The 23,662-nt window shown below is 38.0% G+C and overlaps 1 protein-coding gene across 5 annotated transcripts in view; it reads right to left on the reverse strand.

The window, feature by feature from the left end:
* The window catches only part of EML4 (EMAP like 4), a 147,509-nt gene that overhangs the window by 20,781 nt on the left and 103,066 nt on the right, over positions 1-23,662 (reverse strand). For all 5 annotated transcript variants that reach the window (XM_077175850.1, XM_054630029.2, XM_077175849.1 and 2 more), the window contains 8 exons: positions 15,189-15,312; positions 10,257-10,406; positions 8,766-8,835; positions 7,446-7,556; positions 5,003-5,098; positions 2,681-2,815; positions 2,324-2,459; positions 381-532 (listed from right to left, as the gene is read on the reverse strand). In XM_077175850.1, the coding sequence (XP_077031965.1) occupies positions 381-532; positions 2,324-2,459; positions 2,681-2,815; positions 5,003-5,098; positions 7,446-7,556; positions 8,766-8,835; positions 10,257-10,406; positions 15,189-15,312 (974 nt within the window). The remainder of the gene's footprint in view (positions 1-380; positions 533-2,323; positions 2,460-2,680; positions 2,816-5,002; positions 5,099-7,445; positions 7,557-8,765; positions 8,836-10,256; positions 10,407-15,188; positions 15,313-23,662) is intronic.

Below are 23,662 nucleotides of genomic sequence, written 5' to 3' on the forward strand. Positions count from 1 at the left end.
CAAACATTCTACTAAAACCCTCAAATGCTGGTGACATTGTCTTTCTCCAGTGAGGCAAACTTTTAAAAACACAGGCAATACTAAAGAATATCCTCACACGTCCTCTCAAACAGGATGAATTAAAAAACCCCCAAACAACTAAGGAAGGGTTTTGAAGAAAGAAAACCCTTAACATTTCTGTTCAATTTAAACACAGGAAAACTGAAGTCTCATATAGGCTCATTTATAGGCTAAAATTTAAAACATTGTTATCCACTTAAAAAACAGCAACCAGAAGGTATTCTTTCTTCCTAACTTCCCCTACTAAGAGTGGGGAAGGCTCTGTCTTGCTAGCCAATACCTTCTTCAAGGCACTTTCCCTGTCACTCTTGCTTTCTTACCTCAATTTCCCTTTCAGGATTCAAATCATGATCCCACAGGATGATCTTTCGGTCTTTCCCACCTCCAGTTAGCAGCATTCCATTCCTCATCTGACAGAGTGTGAACACACTGCCATCATGAGCTTTGATTTGTTTGCTTATCTGATATACTCCTATAAGCACAAAAAAGAAAATAAGAAAGAACACTTCTCATTTTTTTTACCTGTGGTTTATGAGAAGCTCTGCCTTTAGGCAGAAGAATAAAGGAAGTGTATAATAATAATTACATTTGGACTGTCAGGCTCTTAGTATTGCAAACACAAGGTGGTAGTGTTTTCTTACAGGATAAAAAGATAAAACAAAGGGCTCTCCTTTCTCAAGAAAAACTTTTCTAGATTGACTGTCCTACAAAATGTGAAGGCAAAACCAAAACCAACAACTGGTAGAATGCTTTCATTTCTCTGCTTTCCAAAAGAACACAGTTTTTCCAGATGCAAGAGAAACTGTCTTTTAGAGTCAAAAAATATTTAGCAAGTCATTATTAGAAAATAAGTAAAGCTACTTTATTAAAAGAAACTAGAAGACTTGTTGTCTATAGTCTTTTGGGAATAAAAGGCCAATTATTTATAGCAAAGTTTCCAGGATGCATGAACCTAATATCTAAAGCTGGATATGTGCTGCCACACATAAAAATAGTACAACTAGCATTTGGCATCTATCAAGACAGCAGTCTACCCAAAGGAAAATACTTGGAAGCATGAAAGAGATGAGAAAATTAAACAACAAGGGTAGCAAAAGAAGCTTTTTGCATCCTCATTGGGTCTTCACATCAAAAGAACTGCTGTTGGAAAATTTAAAAAAAAAAACTAAACAAAAGATTCTGGTGCTGCATATTTTCAAACAGCAATCACAGAAAAAGTGGAGCAGCACCCAGCTATGAGCTGAACTTTGCTGACTCTGCCTGTGGCTCAAGTCAGCTCAAATCAGTGTCCTTTCACACTGTGAAACAGAGTATGAGATCAAGCCCTGTGACCAATCTAATGTGATAAACCAACTAAAAACCCCAATGTTAGTTAAGCCAATGTAAATAAATATTCTATCTGATAACGCTTAGGGTTATACTGAAAAAAGGTTATTTTTGCACAAGAAATTAAAAATTAAATATCAGATGTTATGTTGAATTACTTTTCCATTGCAGTTAACTTGAAAGATGAAAAAAAGATTTACCTACAAAATCAGACTTACTGTTAAAAACGTACTTTCTACATGAATGTTTTCCTGGCATACCAATTTAAACCAGAGTGTTTGAAATAGCTGCCAAGTAAAATGAATTATCATTGAATTTATGAGGACTCAACTCTGCCAGGTCTGCATATGTTGGGTAACAAATGATTTTCCTTTCTTTTTTACAAAAGCTTTGCTCTAAAGAGTTAGTTCAATTTCAAAGTTATTTTCTTAAAGTATATCAAGACGTGAGTGTCTGCTAAACCAAAAACTGTTCTTCATGTAACTGCTACAACTAAGCATTGTAATTGTACTTCACATACTAGTCCTATTAATGTCAGCTCCACCACTTAATGGAATTCCTCTGAGACTAAGCATGGTGCAACATAAGCCTTAAGAGGCAAAGGCAGCCTGCAGAATCCCTAAACTGATCCTACAGCCTTTCTCAAATCACCAGATCAAAGGAGAGCTGATTAATCACATTTTTTAAAAATGCAAAACATTTAGATAAAGTAGTTTTCATTCATTTCATGCACAGTCTCTTTAATTAGAGAGAAATTCCAGACTGCTCTTAAGTCAGCAAATTCACAGGACTTGCAGGACTTTGGTACCGCTCGTTACTGAGAGGAAGTGTATGCTCTGAGTCAGGCCTCTTTCTCTATTCCTTCCCTAATGCCAACCTTTATGTTTGTCTTCTACAGACTATGCAAAATCTGTGATTAACCCTGAACATGTCCTACCTTTAGCTCCTTTTCCTGGAGTAGCTTCTACAGTAGTTTTGCCCCATATAAGTATTATCCCACCTGAGTCTCCAGTGAGCACATCACCATTTCCCAAGAAAGCCAAACACTGAACAAATTTGGGTTTCTCATATTTCTGAAACAAAATAAGCAAGAGAAAGGGGTAATTGCTTGTACTTGTTACATAATTAGAATAGTGTGCCCACACTCTTACACCCTGCATACACACAAGCAGAATTTAGCCTTTTTTGTGTGTTTACCTCTCTGATCAGACAGTACACGGTAACAATGAAGCAAATGTACAGAAAATATGATTTCCATTGATTTAAAACTGTCCTGGTATCAACATATTATTACCCCAAATATCCCTTGCTTCCTTGATAATGAATTGCCACTCCAGGTCCAGAAAAATATATGAGATTTGCCACATGTTATTATGGTATTTGCATCAGTGGGATGGAATTCCACAGCAAGAACAACTTCATTTGTAGTCTGAAATAATAACAGAAATAATATTTATTCAGATAGGACATTAACTACTAGAAACACATGTAAACCCCCAAGTTTCAGAACAGAGATATGTAAAACTATATAGCTTATAGTATGCTTGAAATGTTTTTTAAAGTTTTCTGTGCTAAGTCAGCTGTCCAAATGACTGCACATATAATTTTATATATATTGATTTTTCACATACATAACAGATCTTTATTAAATTTTGGTACACAAGTTTGGGTTTTACATTCCCTTTTAAATCACAAAAAACTTCTGCTCTCTCAAATAGCTAAGACTTCTGCCAAGGAAAATGAATAATGTATAAAAGACATTTTTTTGGATTGAAAACCCTGCTTAGTTTTTACACAGACTATTTGCTATTCTGGATAAAAAAGCTGTGACAGAGGCAAGTAAGACAATGATAATATTGTAGGATTATATCCATCATTCTCTTTCTGAAATTCTGTAACAATTCTTTTGGATTCTTTGCTTTCCTTTCCTCGTCACAAAGAAGAAAAAGTCTGCATAACTCAAAACTTTGAAACATAGAGTTGTATTTTTACTGGCTGCATGTACTTTTACTGAATTACCAACATCTTAAAGTATTTCATATTTTACCAAGAGATTTTATAAAAATAACAAACTGACTGGTCATTTACTTAACTTCTAATATATACTCAACCAAACTGTCTTTGAAGACAGTTCCAATCCCCTGCAGGCAGTGGCTACAAAACAAGAGAGTAAATGCATTTATTTCTACAGGATTTCAAAACAGGTTGCCCAGAGAGGCTGTGGATTCTCCTTCTCTGGAGGTACTGAACACCTGCCTGGGCAGGATCCTGTGCAACCTGCTCTAGGTGAGCCCTGCTTTGGCCTGGGGCTTGAACAGATGATCTCCAGCAGTGCCCTCCAACCCCAGCTGTTCTGTGATCTATACATAAGAGCGCGGTTAAACCACATCTTTGAGAGCAACTTCACAACTTTTGGCTTACTTACAAAAAGAATATTTTGTTGTTGTTGTTTATTGTCCTATTTATTGAATTATCTTTCTCACAGAGTTTTCACAGGAGCAAATCTGCTATGTCAAAAAAATAATTTGGAATTTATAGACTGAAAACCTTAATGGAGTTCAGCTAAGAAACAGCTTTTGTTTTGCATCCCAGCTCAAGGGATGCAACTTTGCTCACACCATCTTCCGTGGAAGGTGCTTAAGATACTGTAAGACCAAGTCCTAGATTTGAGTAAGTTCTGAAGGGCAAGCTGTCCCTGCCAAATAATTTTTAGCCAATTCTGAAACACCAAGGAACTCCCCTGAGTGAAAAAACAGTCAAAACATAACGTCAGTGAACGGGAAATACAAGGCATATGCCAAATAGTTTCACATAAATATCAAAAAGGAAATGAAAATACTGTTATAGAATTAAATTAAACTTGTAGAAAAAAGCTTGTATTGGTCAACATAATCTATAGAAAACAGGTCAAACCAACACGACTTTGTTACCTGAAATGGCAAGTTTGTAATGATATAGACATATATTCCTGTGGAGCATGACTTCTAAAAATAGACAAATACTCAGTTCCACATGCATGAAATATTTGCTTGCTTGATACTGGAAACACAAAGGATTGGGTATTCCCAGTGAAATCAACCTTAAGTGAGCAGTGAGTGCAGCATCTCTGAAAACATCTCTGTTTCAGTGATATTCAGTGCTCTGATATTTGGAAAGTTTCAAAAAGAAACAGAAAAGCAGACATGACTGTAATCCACAAAATAACTTAGGACTTCAAATGAGAAGAGACACATAATGAGAATCAATAGTCGGAATTTGATTTGGACAAAACTGAAATGTGGAATGTTTAGAAGTAGTTGATTTTTTTAAACAACTACAGCCTGAATTGTCAGTTTAGTTTCTTTAAGTTCCCAGGATTTTTTTTTTTTAAATTAAGAAACCATTGGACAATTGCTTTATTTGCATTGGCTTTTAAGGATGAGTAAAACGCAATTCCAAACCCTTCAATATTCAAACCACTTCCAATAAACAAGAATACATTTCTGTGGAACCCTTAAACAAGCCATCAGAATTACACAGTTGCAGTTTCCAAGTAAGATCAAAAGCATGTTTCACAAACTTGTATTTATGGGAATAAAACCACTTGTATTTCAGAATGTTCATGTGCAAAAATTACCTTTATCTCTGCTATTTTTGATTTCCTCTGCCAATCCCACACAGTAAGCATGTGCTCGTTAGAGTCATCAATTACACACAAATGAGTACCAGAATCCTAAAGGAAAAAGAAAAAAAAAAGAAGTACTGGCAAAGTACTGACAAACAGGGCAGGGCAGAGGTATTTAAAAAAAATCCACAAAGGTAGAAATATAAATTAACAAAGTCCTTTTAAAGTAATTACAACCTCAATAAATATAGGGAATTTTCCTTTTTTTCTTTCTTAAAAACAGACATAAATTTTTGTATAATCTCATAAAAAATGATCATGCTTCAAATAACACTCTAGGAAAGCTTTAAAAGTATCTTACCAAGTCTTTACTCTGGTTTTGTTTATTTTTACGCTGGGTTTTTTGTTTGTGTTTTTTTTTCTTGTTTGCAATTTCACACTGACAGCAAAGAGATTTCTTTTGCTATTCTTATAAATATTTTGCTTTTCCTCAGGTCTCAGAGGACAGACACGCAGCTCCACTTGTGTTTTTTTCCCTAAATGCCACCATCACATACACACAACTACATTATCAGATTCTGTAAGCATAGTTTTTTCCTTATGGATCATAAAGCACCAGCAGTTTCATCATGTAGTTGGTAAAACTGCAGCCAAAGTAACACTTTCTGAACAAAACAGTGCTTACAGAGGAGGAAGAGCAGCATCTTCAGTATTAAATGACTGAAACCACTTATTTTGAACAACTTTACAACAAAATGGTAACTATATGGCTACATGCAATTAAAGGAGCAGAGAAAAAAATCTTAAAACCATACTTATTCCCAGCAATGCACACTTGCACAAACCAGCTGTTTCAAGGACATTTGTAGAAAGATTTGGAGGAGATTTTAATCATCATAAAGTTGATTCTTGCACTTAATTCTCTAACAAATTATGAAAATAGAAGTGGCTAAAGCTATTATTCCCAAGCACTATTCTGAGCAGTAATATGCAAATATACATGTGAATTATTAGGTGGGAAGGAACCCTGAAGACAGCATTGGCACTGTACACAACTCTTGGAGGGGTTAATAAATCCTGTGGTAAAAAACATAGGTCTAGATATTGCACACAAACTGTTTCAGTCCAGTGAGCAATCATGTGAGACTGTAATAAGAAATCTAATTCAGTTATCTGCAAAACAGAATCAATAAAAGCTAAAATCCAGTCCCCAAAAAATTCCCTGCTTTTAAAATGATGGAATGCACTCTTATTCACACTGAAAAAGACCTCTATCCAAGTATGTAAATTTCATTGGTTTATTGGAGTGACAGGAATGCCAGCACTCCTTTCACATTATTTACTGAAACACACAATGTACTATATCTAACATAGCAACATTTCAATGCTATGAAATTTCTTTCGATTCCTTTCTTTCTTCCAAACCCTAAGTGAAACTGCAGCAAGAGAGTGCAGGAATTTCTTTTCAACAGGTCACCCAGAGACACTGCTGAGTTTCCATTCTGGGAGGTTCCCAGAAGCCAGCTGGACCACAGCCTGAGCAGCCTGCTCTGACAGAACCTGCTGTAAGCAGGACAGTGCATGAGGTGATCTCCAGACATCCCTTCCCACCTCAGCTGTCCTCTAAATCTCTTCCTCTATTAGCAAAATACTGCAGACATTGTTTGTCTGCATTTTCCATTTTTCACTTATATTAATTCCTCTTGATGGAATGCAAGACTCCAGCTTGGGTTTTCAGGAGGTCTGATATGTCTCAGTCTTTTGGCAAAAATGCAGTAGCAGCTTCAAGATTAAAATATGCCCACATTTAAAAACAAACAAACAACAAACAAAACAAAACAAACCCAACTCATTTTCAAATTTGAAATGAGAACTTTCTGAATGCCAAGCAGTGCATCTCTATGTACTCCATGTGCTACCAATTTTTCCTGATAAATTCTATGGGTCTGGTAACAAAGACCTCTATTTATTTTCTGTGTAAAAGAAGAGGCAAAAAGTGAACAAGCTATTCCTTGGGAAAAAAACCAGTACAAGATAATGTGAAGTTTTGGTTTTTTTTAAATTTCCTGTTGGTGGACAAAAACCTACTCCAGCTGTGAAAGCAAAAAAGTTAACCCTCCTATCAGAACTCACTAAATTTTGTCATCACAAACCTCACAAACAAATTTGTTTTTAACATCAAAATAAAAAAGACCCAACAAAACCAAACCACCAAACCCAGCGTGGACTTCAATTTCTACTTCAGGGTTTGTTTTGCCTGCTATTTATTTATCGTGCTGTTTGGTTTTACATGTGCCATTTCCTGTTTTCCCAGCTGTCAGCTGCTTTTAGAAAGTATACAGAAACTTTAGTGACACGCTTTTGGTACTGAAAGAGATCACAACAAGAGAAACTTCAGAGGTTTCCTGCCCGTTTCCACAGGAGGTGCTGTGGAATGGCACGGTGCCCATCTTACCGCTTTGGAGAAATCCAAGCAGCCCACGCCGCGCTCGAAGGTGCCGAGGCCGATCACCTGCAGCGTGGCCAGGCTCACCGAGTCCCACACTCTGACATGGGGCTGCAGGGGCTGCGTGGGAAGCAACAGCACAGACAGGTCACAGCAGGGAAACACAGGCTGCTGCCTGCACCACAGACTGCAGGGTAAAGGCAGGGCAATGACCTGTGCTGGTCATGCTGCTGGGCACTACCCTCAAAGCCTAAAGGGGACAGCCAAGGCAATGCTGCTCCTTCTGTCTGGGCTACCCTCGAGGCAGCAAAATGGCTTTTAGTAGTTGTGGAAATACTTTAACCAATTCAAGGAAGTGAACAAATAATGGAAGAGTCATCTTGCATTTGAGACCCCAGACTAGTAATATTATGCAACAACTGAAAATAATAATCAAATCTGGGCTTATATAAATAAATTAGGAAATAAAGAAAAGAAACAAACACTGGTGCACTGAGCCTTTTAACCACCACCAATCATTCAATGAAAATGTCCATGTTTATACTACCACTTCATACAATCAGTATCCCACACTAGCTTAGAAACAATCACAAACTAACAGCATTCACCACTGAAAGTGATAAATCTTTGTACTGATGGAAAAACAAACCAACCAACTCTAACAAGATTCAGAAAATGCTTAGTGGAAATCCTGTATACAAAACCCCCCACATAAATTTCTTACAAAATATAAAAAATTAAGTCGAAGACCTGAAAAAGAGTTATATTTAACAGGCTTCTACACTTTACAGCATCTGTCCTTTTTTCCCCCCTCTGTCTATAACTTCATGAAAATAATCCAATTATTCAAATTCTGACAGAATTATGCTAAGAGGTGGAGAGCAGCATTTAAATATACTTGCTGTCAAATGAGCAAGTTTATAGAAAAGTTAGGCATACTTTTCATGAATTCTCAAAGTTGGTTTCCTCTTCCATGAAGCCCTAAGACTGTACTGACCCACAGAAATGGGGATTTGCTCTCCCTTGGGAGAACACATATTGAAAGTAATACAACAAAAAGGATGTGGCCTTATAAATCAATTACAAGCTTCATGTTTGCTTGCAGATATGGAACTTTATGAGCTTCTGCTCTTTTTAATGTATGGTTGAGTGTTTCTGTCACTGTCTTTTGCTAGAGATACAGGCTGTTACCTGAGAAACTCAAAATACCTCAGTAAATGCAGTGCTTAATATAAACTGCAGACAGAAGGTGATGATTAAAAAAACCCCAAACCACTTTTTCCTGATTTTCAAAACAAGATACTACTGCTCAACAGCTCTATTACTTACCCTTCCATCTTTATCCACTCCAGCTAACTGTCCTGTTGCAATTCTAATTTTGTCTGGATGAACTGCAAGACTAAGACAGACAGAAATATGACTTGCTTTTGCTGTCATACGTCTTCAAAACTGAGAGGTGTTTTGTAAATTTTTATTTGTTTCTCAACAAAAGCCCATGAAGACACTTATGATCCTAAATCCCACTTCTAAGGAGACAACTTGAACGTTTCTCACCAGATATTTCATTCCACACTGTACTGACCAGGAGTGCCAGAAGAGCCACCTCCACACGTGCCCTGACACACCTCAGGTTTGCACTACCCTGGGAGACCACAATCTACATGGTCTGTAGTGAACCTCCTACACATAGTTATGTGCCATAGTTATAAACACTACAGTGTATTTTATGCCTGAACCTAGAGATGTCATGAACCTGGGGGAAAAAAGGCAGAAAAGTTGGCTGAGGGCTTGCCTATGCACCCAGGAGTCAAGGATTACCATCACTTGAAATGAGTTACTGATGTAATTGTACTAAAGCAGTGTCGTGCACCACTAGTGGAAGTAAAAACGTGTCCTTGCATATCACATTTTGCTTTGAAGCTCATGTGACAAAACAGATTTTAGAGAATACATCTTCTCAGTCCTCGGGTTCTTTTGATTTATATTCTTAATTGCTTTCTCTGTAAAACTGCAAGGGGGAAGAAAGCCATTGAAAGATTAAAGGGGGCCAGGGCAAACCTGAAGATGCCATAATGACAGACACCAAAAAAATTTACAATTCAGTTCAATTTTCTGAATGAAAGTGAAGAACACAAACTGGCAGCATTCCTCCCTCAGGAATCAATTACACAGACAAGAGAAAAGAGCTTTAGATGTCAAATTTTCTCCAGTCAGGTACTGCACACAGTAGAGTGTTTATGTTCACCATTACATTTTGTGCACTACTCTTCATTCAGACTGACCTAGCAAATTCTGTAACTGCCTGACACAATGAAAATGGCCTCAATTTTAATTCTCTAGGTTTTTTTTTTTTGCAAACTTCTTTCTGATTTTCCTGACTCTCTTTATACTCGGGTCATGTATCTTTTACAAAATGAGAGTATGACTGCTCATTTTTCAACACGGTTTTCTAGTTCTCCTTTAAGATTGCACTTTTGCCATATTGTCTGTAAACAACTGATTTAGAGTCAGGCTAACAACAATTTTTAATTTCTGGGACAACTATTTGGAACAATTTATGCAAAGATCCTTTCTAGCACTCTTAGATTGTATACATATCCCCCTGTTTTACATGTAAACCAGACATCCTATGCTAGCATGGACTGCTTTAATAGCATTTGTTTGTGCTGTGTTTACTGCAGTGAAATCTACTGGGACTGATTAAACAGGAAATAACTACAACTACAGTGACATTAATTAGCTTGTACATATAGCAGGGGAGGAAAGGAAATATTTCTGCATTATTACCCACACACTGACATGCAAATGTTGTGTACTAACCATTTAACACAGTCTGTGTGACCCAAGTAGTGCCGCTGGGTTCTCTCCTCGTAGTTAAACAGTACCACCACTGAGGCTATGAAATACACAATTTCTCCGGTAGGAAGGAGGTAAACATTGGCTCGACAGTCTCTTCCACGATACCCATATCTATATTTTTTTTAGTTAAGGATTTCATAGTCACTGAATACCAGAAAAAACTCAACCATTTTTTTTTTTCCCTTAAAGGATTCTTGGGGAGCTCTCACATCAGCAAATGCTCTTTAAGGTTTTCCCTCTAGAACTACAGCACAATTTCACTAATACGGTTTAAAAAGAAAACAAAAAACTCCCGTACACCTGTACTTCAAGACCCAAATCCCTCAAGAAATTATGATCACTGATATTAAAAATAAAATATGGTAGAAGTAAAGCAAGAGCAGTATTGTAAAAATTTTCATGTGAATTTCATTAGATAACAGCAGGACTTGCTATTCTAATTTAACATTTTTTTACAGCAGCAGAGTTGTGTATCATCAGGCTGGGCAGCAGATTGTCACTTTCATTTGGCCTGTTAAAACAATTCCTAATGCCCTACATAAAAAGGCAAGCTTCTGCACAGCAGCTGCCAAGTTTAGAAAAGATTTCTTTACACTGTTTTAAGAGTATTTTTTAAACAAACCAAACTTAAAAGGAATTTACACAGTAAAAGATATTCTATCCAAATCTACCCAAAATATATAAAAGGCATGTTTTCTGTAGGAACATGCACAGGTCCTAATGACATTCAGAAGTTTCACACACTGTGAACAAGCCTTGGTTGGCACTGATCAAACGTTATTACAACTCGTTATTTCTTTGGAACAGGTGCAGTTCTCCTCCTCTAGACTATTAATGTGGCTGCCTGCCTATATTTCATTTCCCTGGGTCACCAGGAACAATTAACATCATAACTCAGACTTTAACATCTAACTATGTAGCCCCAAAAATATTATTTTCCTGTTATGTCGTGCACTTTAGAGAGCTTTCCACTTCAGTGCCAATTAATACACCTGCAACAGCAAGAAAAAGATGGGAAACACATTATGCAGCTTTAGCTAAAGGATTCCAGCTTCAGGTCCTGGTTAATAAGGTAAAGAAAAGGAAGTGAAAGGCCCATGTGGAGAAAGCTGGATGGATGAAGATGGCCCTTTCTCATAAATGAAGGCAGGTGCAGTAGTTCAGGTTTGGGAATATCTAAACTGGTATCTCCTAATCTCTATTCTCTATAAAATGGGCCACCTTTATATCAAAAATAGCACTGAACCCCTAAAAATGCCCCACTGCACTACCCCACTACCCTTCCTCTTCTGCAGTGCCACCAGACCAGAGGAACACTTGCAAAACAAAACACATGCTGTAGCTAAACAATAGTTCAAAGAGGGACACTGCATTCAGTTGTCAATTAAACCCCTTTGGAGTGTAGAAAACAAAACAGACTCATATCTTGCTGCCTTCCCTTAGCAGGGAAGAACACAAAGGCTCCTCTGAAGCAGAGATTATTCACTGGCCTGCTAAGCAAACAATATCCAGAGCAATGCTGGTACAACACAATGCTGAGGGCAGAAAAAAAGGATGCCTCTGCTTCTCCTCCATTACCATTTACTTCTCCACTCAATTCCTCTTTCCTCTTTTAAATGCTGATGGAACTCAAAGAAACTTCCAGAATGGCCTTTTACAAAAAATAACAAACTAAACTGAACTTTCAAAAGCAATGGGCTACAAACCAATGAAAATATTTTTTCTATCCTGAAGCATTAAGAATGCTATTTTAAATACCTTCTCAGAGGAAAGAGGCAGATTTGGCTCATCTGCTGTACACAATGGGGAATGTATTGATAAGGATTTAGGAAGATTGACGTCTTTGAACATTCATCCTAGAAAAGTATTAATGATTTACACAAACATGTCTTTCCAAAGCATAAGTCTTCCATGCTTAGCCAAGCTAGAGCTAAATACTTTGGCACCCACCACTGAGTTCTGACATTCATGAAACTGTGAGAAAAAAAAAATTACATTTTCTCAGTACCTTCATTTCTTTTACCCCTCCTACAAAATAAAGTACCAAAGAGTGGTTGCATTTTCTAGAAGCACATCTTGTTACAAACACCTAAATGAACCACCTGTTTTGTAAGACAATTTTTTTTTGCTTTCTTCATTTTCCATTCTAGAGTATCTTGAGTGAACAAAAGAGTTGTTGCTCCACAGCATTTCTTTCCTGCTCCACACATGCAGAACAAAGCAGCATATATAGTGCAACACAATTAATGCAATAATTGACCGTATCTATTCAGAAAAAGGGGTGACACAACTTTGATGCTTGATTTCCACCGAATTTCAATGTTAATATCATCATTTCAGCGAAACTGATGATTAAATCATGGAAATTATGAGATAGTTGCCTTGATATTGTAATTATTTCTCACCAATTACAAGGACTGTTTTGTCACAACATTTGATATGTTTAAAAACTTTAAGTTTTCAGTTTTTTTTGTTTGTTTGTTTGAACTGGCTAAAAATAGCTACTGCCCTCAATGAAAAGTGATCTACCATACACCAGATTTCAGCAGTATATTTACAACTGTCTTCAATTATTCTTAGAAAGAAGTGCACTACTGCTAAAAATAATCTCATAAAACAGAGTCTGAAATACCCTTCTGAAACTGAGCTCCTATGCACTGGGAGAAAGAATCTACAAAGTCACTGTCAAAGGCTGCACTGACTGTGACCTCTGAAGCCACTAAATAAGCCAATTTTGCTATTCCTAGGAATGTCAGATATGCTTTAACCACTTCTGAAGTGCAGTAGCAAAGACTACAGTACAAAGCAGGGATACTCAAACTAAATTATTCAACTTAAATGATATCACTCAGGAACCAGACACAGTCAAAAGCTCAGACTCCCCCATGAGCTGCTTTACCTTGCCAAGCAGCTTAGGCATTTCTTCAAATGACAATAATCTGCAAGGCAGACAAAAGCTGTATTTCCCTAGTTGAATCTACAGTACAGGGTATCAGGAGTTTAATAAACCTAATGGAAACATCTAAAAAGGAGACCCCCCCCCCCCCCCCCAAACCAACCAATAAACCAAAAGAAACCCACCCCAATAATCTGCCTGTTGTTCCTTGCAGTTGGTCATAGCTGATCAGCATTTTCCAAAAGAGTAATAACAAAGGAAAACCTAATAATAAAAATCATCCAGAAGACAGGAGAATTATAAGAATTCAAAACAAAACCTATGAATGGAACTATTATTCAACACTCAGCTGAGCTTTCAGGTGACATCAGTAAAATAGTGACATTAGTAAAATACTCAGTAAATCATTGTCCCCATGCCTTTTTAATAAGGTGTACAGGGTTCAGTTTGCCACCATATTTGCAAGATAGAGCTACCTTGCAGATTTGTTCCCCTTGCTAAACCTAAGCATAAGGCAGAAGGTCTGCTGCTGCTGCATTTTCCAACTGAAGAGCAATTTTTCAAGTTCAAATTAATAGAGACCAATATTTAGTCCTCATAAATTTTACTGCCTTTTCCTCATTTTCTTCACCTTTCCATCTAAAAGATACCCTGCACTCATAAATATACTGGTCTGATTTGGTATGACATTTCCCTTAACAGATTCCAAAACATATGGACAGTCTCTTTCAACTAGATTTATTTCACTTTCATTAGACCTCAGCAGCCAACTGGTTTAACCTGAACTTAAGGTTCTTGGACATTAAATGTGTCCACACTGGGATTTGCACCTACTTAACTGAGGGTGTGATTTCATGATCAGTTTTCATCAGTCCAAACTGCTCACTGATGCTGGAAAAGTCGAGCTGATGTTCCTCCAGCATGCCAGTTCCAGTCCTTGCATATTTGTGAGGCTAATCAAACTAATGTATTGGTCCTGCTTGAAAATTAGCTTCACAAAAAGAGATTACATTTCAGCCAGATCACTAACTGACCCAATTCACTCCACAGTCAATAGTACCAGCATCAGGAACCAAGAGCTGTGATGGTTGGAAAATTGGGTACCACAGTTTTACAAAGCATAAATAAAAGTTCTGTTTTCCTTCCAGTCAGACTTTAATCCAAAACTTTCTTCCTGACATGTGACAGTGTATCATCAACGCTGCTAAAAAGTCTCCCTGCTTTCAGCAACCTCAGAGCATCAAACTTCAGATTATTACAACAACTCAAGTGCTGCCTAGACATGTTATTTTACTAAAGTACTAAGAGACTTACTAACACAATAACAGCTTACTGGAAAAATCTGCAGAGATGGGGGAGAGACAGGAAGACCCAAACATGTGCAAAAGCACATCTCTTAAAATTAACCTTATGTCTGATCGAGTAAACTTGGAGAATTTTCATCAGCCACACACCTACTCAGTTCCTCAAATGACAAATTTAGTGCATTTAATACAAAAATAGGTTCCAAGAAATTAACTGTTTCACTTTGGAGCTGAAATACAGAAGCAGTGCAAAGGGTGGCTGCTTCTCCAATCCTCACTCCAAAAAAAAGGACACAAACTCATCATCTTCCATAGTTGAAAACTAACTATTCCTGAAGCAAAGCCTACATTAACATAGTGGGATGTAGAGGAGGACATTTTTCAAATTGTCTAACTTTCCAAAAATGCTTTATTTTGCAGTAAATATAAGTCAGTTAATAAATTAGAATTAGTGTCAACAGCAAAACAAATAAAAGAAAAGGTACAGTATTTCCATACCTATGTAGCCTGTCATTTAAAGTTGTACTATACAGGAGTTACAAACCATTTCCATTGTTATGTTAATTTGAACATTTTCCCTCACCTTTTAGTTTTAACCTCGCAACAGAGAAGAGACAAGACTGGATTCTAAAAGGGACAAATGCAAGACAAGACAAAAAGGGAACAGTGAGTAGTTATTGATATTAAGGATACACCCACTCCAGTTTTAACTTTTCAGGAGGCAGCTCTGTCCTAATATCATCATAGTTTTCTACGTCAGAAGGAATGAACATTGTGATTGGTCGGCCTCGCATGAACATCTTGATATATTCTCCCTCTGTTGGAACAAAAAGGCACATTAATCATGTGGCAAGTTTACACAAAAGAATAAGCAGCAATAAGCACAGTAATAAGCACAGAGATGCAAATCACACTGGTTATATAACAATTATTTTTGAAATGCGAGCTTGGTAAAGGCCCAGATTTTTTTTTTTTTTTAATGGAACATTAAAGGCACATAGAACAAGCGTTAGTTGAATTTTTGATAGAACAGACTTAGCATGTAGGACTTTAGACATGCAAGTTAAGTTATAAAGGCAAAATTCAAAATTCAAATTTGAAACTGAATAAATAATTAGTCACAGCATTACAGGATGAGGTATTTCAGGTTGAAAAGGACCTGAGGAGGTGTCTAAGTCCAACCTCTGCCTGGACATGAGGCCCAACTAGGTTCCTCAGGCTTTTGCCTAATGCAGATTTAAAAAACCCCTAGGATGGAGATGGCACAGCATCTCCTGGCACCTGACAGCACCTCGGGGGCCCTTCCCATAGAGTTTGGTCCCCACACTGTGCTCCTGCCAGAGACTCTTCTTTTCCATAGACTCAGGACTTGGAATTTGTCTCTGCTTCATTAACGAGGCTCCCACAAGCCCATCTCCCCAGCACAGCCACTGGGCCCCCAGTCTGCTGTCACTGCAAACCTGAGAGCGCCCTGTGTCACCCACCTCAGGCCACTGCTAGAGATGATGAGCAGGGCAGGGCCAGAGCAGAATCCTGCAGACTCCCTGTGTCACCTACTGGCCACCAGGTACAGCATGATCCATTAACCACAACCCTCCCAGGCCAACTCTCCAAGTGGTTCTTTCCCCTGCCCAGCCACCCACCTTTCCAAATCCTAGCGGCCAAGCTAAGGCACGAGGACACCACAGGAAGAAGTGTCAAGAGCTTTGCAGATGAATATAATCAAGAATTATATACCATCACAAACTAATACAGCAACCTGTGTTATTAAGCTTTGTATCCTGAAGAATAAAAGGAAAAAAGCAACAGCTCAGAATGACTCCAGCTAATACTGCTCACAGCTGTGACAAGACACATGTATTTCATCTCTGTGGGAATGTGAGCACTTTGGAAGCCTTTAGGAGTTCCTTTTGAAGGAACGTGAGCTTCCCTACCACCAGGGAAAATTACAGTTCCATTTCAAAAAGCACTGATGACAAATAGCCAAATATTCCCCGAACTTTGCATCAATGAAGTAGTAACTTTTATTGCTCTTCAACTTCACTAGTAATTAATATCCATTTTTAGTAAAAATATTAACCAAAGTAACATAATATTCTGCTGTGAATTTGGACCACTGACACTTTTTTACGAGTGAGGGTTTGAAAATCGTAGCAGACACAGGGAACTCAGCGTTCAAACCAAAATTTGAATCGCTGAGGAAAAGTAAAGAAGAAAAATTTGAATAGAAGAGGAGTTGAGTAGAAGAATAACTGTAAATTAGCAATATGGTATTAAGAAAACTCTAATCACCTTTGAAACAATAAACAGTAAGATCTAAAATTAAGATTTTTTTCAACAATTACTTTAGTACTTCTTTAAGAAACAAACATGAAACAGACTTCCCTACAATCCTCAAGGAATGCTTGGAAATATTTCCCAAATTAAGCATAAGATTAATACTCAGACTGCATGATTGTGCAATCTATGTCTGGCATTCCCTAAAACATCTGAAATTGAAATTATGAGAAACTCAGACTTATTTCCACAGAATCATAGCTTAACAGATCAAGTCAAACTCAGAGATCTAAAAAGGCAAAAGAAACCAGGTCAATAATTATAACAATTGAAAAATTTAAAACTAACACATACATAAAGGTTTTGTTCTTATTTAGCATATTAATACAATGAAAGTTGAGCCATAGAAGTCCAGTACAAAAGGAGCAAATATGATAAAGATGAAAAACAGTTGTCTCCACTTCTTTCCAAGAAAAAACATGGGTGCTTTGAACAAGAACCCCATGAGTCTCTCCACTGAGAACAGTAGAAAACCTGTCTCAGATAAAGGAAAAAGGAACAAAGAAACTCACTCTCTGGTTGCTAAATTAGACACAACAGTCATCTTACCACATGTGCATTGCTTAACTGCATCACTAAGAAAAGCTAAACATTGGAGCTGTCACTAGTTTGACATAAATGTTTAGATAATTACTCCAATCTAGTACCATGTCTCATTTATCTACCAATATATTTTTTTATAGTATGTATATTCAGAGATAAAATAACACTGGCCAAACCCAAGAGTAATGTATTAACAATGACCTTTCTATTAAAATCTGGCACCAACAGTCTTATAAATTAAAGCCTGAGGGTATTTACAAAAGACTGCTCATTGTTAATCCATAAATTCTTGATTTAACACTGAGCTTGACACTTCTGGTTCCACAAGATCAGTGCAAAGTGACACCACAAATTTAGGATCAAATTTCTCATTGTTGCTTAGAACAGTGGAGACAACCTGCAATTGAAATTCTTATGGATGGAGGCAGTTGCACCTGTTGGACTCTGCAGATGAGAGGCATGAAGAGTCCAAGAGGAATTCAGTCAAGCTGCTGGCAGAAGAGGCTCTCCTGGAGCTTAGGGAAAAGAATATCTACAGGGCATTCAGATACAAATTAGCTCTCTGAAGTTCCCATTAAAGAAAGAACATTTTTTTACCTTTTTAACTAGCTGTGTTCACTCAACATTACCTTTGAAGATACATATTTAAAACACTTGTTAGAAGGACACAGACTAGGTAAAATTTGATTAAGCCTCTCCTTAAAGAAGCAGAAGTATGAGAAAAAGAGACAGCCCATTGAAAGATCTTTTTAGTCTAAGACTGTAAATTTCCTTTTGTTAGAATAACCTGTAGGGCAGATATAATATTAATGTAAAAATCTTTTGAAATACTAGAGAGGATGACAGCTACCAACACCATTCTCAAACAGCAGTTAATTGCCTGAGGCCAAATTCTTGTATTTGCAAGTTAAGACAATCAGTGATTTAACTCTTTCATACTATACTTGCTCAAGTGAACGATCAAGAGCACTAGACTACGACCCTTTCCTGCAGCCTCACTATTTTCCAATACAAAGCAGCATGTCTAGACTTTTATTTCCTTCTAGGGAAAAAAGAGCCTGTCATGTTATGATAGATATGTATGTAAGGGATGACAAGGGAGAAAAAGTCAAAACTTCTGAAGACAGTGGGTACCAACAAAAAATCATTGACAATTCTACCAGCCTGAAAACACTAGGTATGAAAGTAAAAATATTTTGTTCCATATAAAGAGATGTTCAGATCCCACTATCCACTGAGCAGAAGCATCTGGGGAAGGGGATGCTGGGGGATGTGTGTGGAAAGGGCCAGGAGAGCGCATCATGAAGAACCCTTGGCACTTGCCAAGTTAATTAATCTGCAACTGCAGACATCCTATAAATACTTTCAAATATGGATCAAACCCACTGAAAAGCACAGCTGAGGGTCTGCAGGTAGCACACCCAGGTGCCATGGATTACCCACAGCACAGAAAAAGGAACAGCTCAAGCCCAGAATTGCTACAAAAGGTAGCACCGAGCGGCTGCAGCGCCCTGGCTCCAGGGGCCAGCTCTTCACTGGGAACAGCTGTAGCTGCTTTTTGTGCAGCTTTGAGCTCAAATTCACAGCCCTTGCCAAACTCTGCTTGGCTCCACGGTATTTCACCTCTGGCGCCTCAACAATCTCTTTACACAAGTGCCAGGGAACACGGGATCAGCACTCCCAATTTATGCTCCCAGGACTGGCTCAGGCATAGCAGCCCCCTGGGTGTGCTGGACCTAAGCAGACTGCAAGCAGGTCTTGGCTCTCTGTGGGTTCCCCAGAGGTTTGGGGAAATTATTAACTCGGCCCTAAAGATGCAGAAACAATTAATTTGACTAAAATGTGGCCCCAGTCAGCTGAAGTGACACAAAACACTGCTCAGAAGGAGAGACACAAAAAGAGAAGCCAGGACATGGTGAGGGCACATCTAAAGGTACACTGCTCAAGCATGTGGTTTTGAAAATTAATGCAAATTATTGTAATGAGTCAGCCTAGTCCAGCCTGACAGTGCCCTCCCAGTGCCCTGCCTCTGCTTGCATTGATGTTTTTTACTCTGCAGAGTACTGCAGCACCTGCTTTGGGAGCAGAGCTTTGGTTGTCACTGAGAGACACAAACACACTGCTGATTTCAGATCAGCATCCAAAAACCTCTTCCTACTAGTTGGGAACTTCTCAATTTCCAGGTGACAATAACACAAGGCGAGGTTGTTTTCTTTCTGTGTGTGTGTGACAGCATGGCTGCTCATTTCAGCACAAGTCTGCCCATCTGCTGTCAGAAAGTGAATTAAGTGAGCATGAAAAGAGTAATCCTCAAAGCCTTCATATTCTGAAAAAATAAAAACATCCAGCTATTTAGCTCTCTTTTTCTACGATAAAGGTTTAGTCTGTCTCCACAGCACAACAACATTTACCCTTTATGGTTATGGGTGCATGCAGTACTACACAGGAGAACCTACCATGGTTTTGATGCATTAACACTTTCCACAAGGCCTCTATCTCCATTAGAATTACTTCTGATTCATCCTGGGACTGCATTTGTGTTATCAAAATAAGTGAGTGGTTCAATCTTTGTACAATTAAGGGGCATGTTAGAGCCCTTTCCCCTACCTGGCAAGCAGCTGTTTATAGCTAGAACATTGCTAGCAATGCCTGCATGAATAATTTATTTATTTTTTTTAATACTACTTCAGCCTGAGGAACATCTAGGTCTTACTGCATTAAAATCTCAGCTTCCAACTCTATCAGTCTGGCCTTCCAGCTTTGGGCCATCAATGAAATTTCAGTGCTTCTACTTTCCTGTGTGAAGTTCACTAGTGTAAACACTAAACCAAATAGGTCCCAGCAGGCTGGAGGTAGATATTAGCAACCAAAGTATCTACAGCAAGTTCTTTGGAAGTTTACAGCCTGACAAAGAAGAAAGGAATAAATATGTTGGTGAAACAAGGTATTGTTAATGAGAGGGAGCTCCAAAAGCCTGGCTGTCCTGCCAGGAAATGAGTGCATCTTCTCTGACTGCAAGCCAGCACAGATACCTTGCATGCAAGGAATGGCAATCCAGGACTGACTAAAACTATGGGCAAATAAAACTTGTAGAATAATAGTGAGCATGAATAAGCATTTAATCAGGCCTTATTAAAAAAAAATTAGAGAAATAAGAAAAAAGCAGGTCAATAACACTAAAATTCAAATCCCAACAACTTCTATTAATTCACCTTTGGGAGAAAGTTTAAAACCCAGCAAATCAGGGAAAGCAAGCTGGAAGGTAGGGCCAATGAAAAACCCTGCAAGTGATAACAGAGAGCAAAGATATTGCAATTCAAACCATCTGAAAAGCTGAAATTAGTGCTTCCATGAAGCCAGCACAGAAAAACTCAGGCAATGGCACTCAAGAAATTTATTACTTTCCCTGAATCATATTCTTAGGGGAATATGAAAAGCTTGCAAAGGAAAATAATAAAAATAATAGGAAAGGAAGAGAAAAAAAGATCAAAGAAGTCTTTGTAGATTAACTCAGAAGTATCTAGGGCAAAAAGCAATTCAGAAGACATGAAAGCTACTACTTAGATACTTCAGAAATTTGAAGACAGTGAAACTACAAAATCCTCTTATGTTTTCCAAAAAACATGCCACAAAGAAAAAAAAAATCAAGTAGTTTTGTAGAGGCATGTGAGAAACCTTCACCCTCAATTAATGATTTCTTCAACAAGACTGGACATAATATCAGAGAATGTATTTTATATTGCACTATTCCTCATTAGACAAGACACTGAGGTAGCCCCACAAGTCTGTGCTGTAATTAACTGCTCTTCAGCTAGCAAGTGTGTACATAATGGGATGTCTAATGAGCATACAGAAGATTATATACATACACACAAGTTTAGTTTTAAAGGAATTACTACAGTAATTTTGTAAATTATTACTGACTATTTTTCAGTATGTCCCACCCCCTCTAGTTTGAAAGTTCAACATGGGGCGGTGCATTAAAACCCCAGCTCAGTTCTATTTATGTGTAGCAGCACCCTAAAGTGATTTACAAGCAAATGAAAAACCCCAAAAGACTCCAGCTAGCTTGGCCATGCAGAACACTCTAATAATATACAATAAACTACCACATCCAGGGTACATGTATTAATCTGTCGTCACCTTCTAGTTGCTTGAGCAGTGAAGCTATGCTTTTTAAAACTACAAATAGCTTCTTTCCCACAAACCTTCTGCTTTCAGGCCTGTGTCCAAGAACTCTGCAGGACCACTAACCTGAGGGACAAGAGCTCAGAAGCCTGTTTCTAATTTAAACCAGTGCTAACAGCACAGAGACAAATAACCAAATTCAGCCACCAAGCCCAGACCGTTACATTCAGCCTTACAGTGGAATTCCCATGTGCCTGCAGCTCTGCCACCTCTCACCCCAAGCTATCATGTGCCAATGCCTGCTGAACCTGACAGACAGACATGCACTGTTGTTACAGAGCCCTGGTGCAGTGCCAGCCAAACAGTCAAATACAATAGATGAGAGACTTGCCCTGATTTGGAATGATTTTACAGCTTTGCCTTGAAATTTCTTAACAGATCTTTGGTTATTAATTTTACATAATCTGATAAGTGAACTTTGCTTTTTCATTTATTGGGTGACATTATGAATCTAGATATTAACAACAGTTACCATTAGCACTGAAACAATTGAAGTTTATTATTAAACTCTAGCTTTTTATAAAAAAAAACAACCAAAAAACAAAAACAAAGACTGAACAAGGAATACTGGACCCAAACAAGCTCAGTAAGACCCTATGTAAATGCTTCCTGCTTAAATTATAGAATCCTGACTTCACCAAGAATCAGTGATAAAAACTCCCAAGTATACAATTTGGTTTGGTGACAGTATTGCTGGTTTTTAATAATATGCACTGTGCCTGAACAAGAGCAAGAAGCCCAGTAATGATAGAAGGGGGTCTCCATTTGCTCTCAGGTACAGGAGCACCTTCAACAACCATCTGATACAAAATCACTGTCTGATGAGAAAGCAGTCTGAGGTAGCCACTGGATTCTGCACTCTCTGCAGACAGCACACATTGTCAGCAGAGCACATTTTTTCCATTGTGTGCTCCACATTTGCTCTGTCCATGAAGCTAAAACTATAACACTGTTAAACTAACAGAAGAAAAAGTACTGGAAACTAAAAAAGCACAATTTAAAAAAAAAAAAAAAGGCAACCAAAAAACTTAGGAATGCAGTACATGTTTTTCATTAATTCTTTCACATATGGTTTTTATTGCCATCCAAAAAGTGTCTCTTATTACTTTATAATAAGTGAACAAGTGATTCATATATGGAGCTGCTATCACTGAAAACCAAATTCAAACACACAGTCTCAGGGAAATAAATTACCTTTTATCTCAAAATAAGCCAGGTCTTTAACTTCTGGGTATAAAAATATGAATGCCTTATGATTAATACTTTAAAAAATGTTTCTGCTGAAGTGAGAAGCAAGATGACTTTAATAGGGAATTATAAACACCTGCTGGTAAAGAATTTAAAAGAGTAACTCTAGTTAGGGTCTTTTGAAGGCTGTAGTAAGCACCTGTTCATTTCACCCATAGCTTTATTGGATTTTCACAGAATTTTAGTACTGGATTTTACTGTAAAAAGGCTGGTGGTTTACAAGGACCAACAAACAAACTGACCCTATGACCTGCTGCAGCACATAACCAGCAGCCTAAAGCTCAGGACTAACCTCACTTGACATATACGCAATTCAACATAAAGGGATGAAGGCACCGAGGGAACAAAACTGGTACAGAGAAGGTACGAGATGACACTGCAACACTTGTGGCTTTGGCATGGAGATAAAAACCAAGTGGCTGCCCACAAGGCAGCTGCAGGCTGGGGCTCCCCATGCTGCTGCTGCTCCTGGCAGGAGGAGAGAATTGCCGAGGTCCTGCTGACATTTACATGCAGCACTCTCAGGGGGACTCCACACCAAACCAAAGCCAATTCTGACACCACAGCTAATGCCTTTCACTGCTGAAGCTCAGCTATGACTCTCACTTGCTCCCCAAGTCTATCACTTTAATGGCTAATACCAACACCAACAGAAACCACAATGAATCTGCAGAGTATCAGAAGACAGATATAATTGCAGTATCTTCTGCTGCTAGAAAAATTACATTCTGAGAGCTAAGCATGCAAAAATGTGCTCAGCTATATTTTGTGGTACTATACCATACCAACATTTTTAAAGCTGGCTTTTATTAGCTGAATCAAAAAAGGAAACAAAGTGATTCCAGGATGTT

Source organism: Agelaius phoeniceus, chromosome 3, assembly GCF_051311805.1.
Source record: "Agelaius phoeniceus isolate bAgePho1 chromosome 3, bAgePho1.hap1, whole genome shotgun sequence".
Lineage (NCBI taxonomy): Eukaryota > Metazoa > Chordata > Aves > Passeriformes > Icteridae > Agelaius > Agelaius phoeniceus.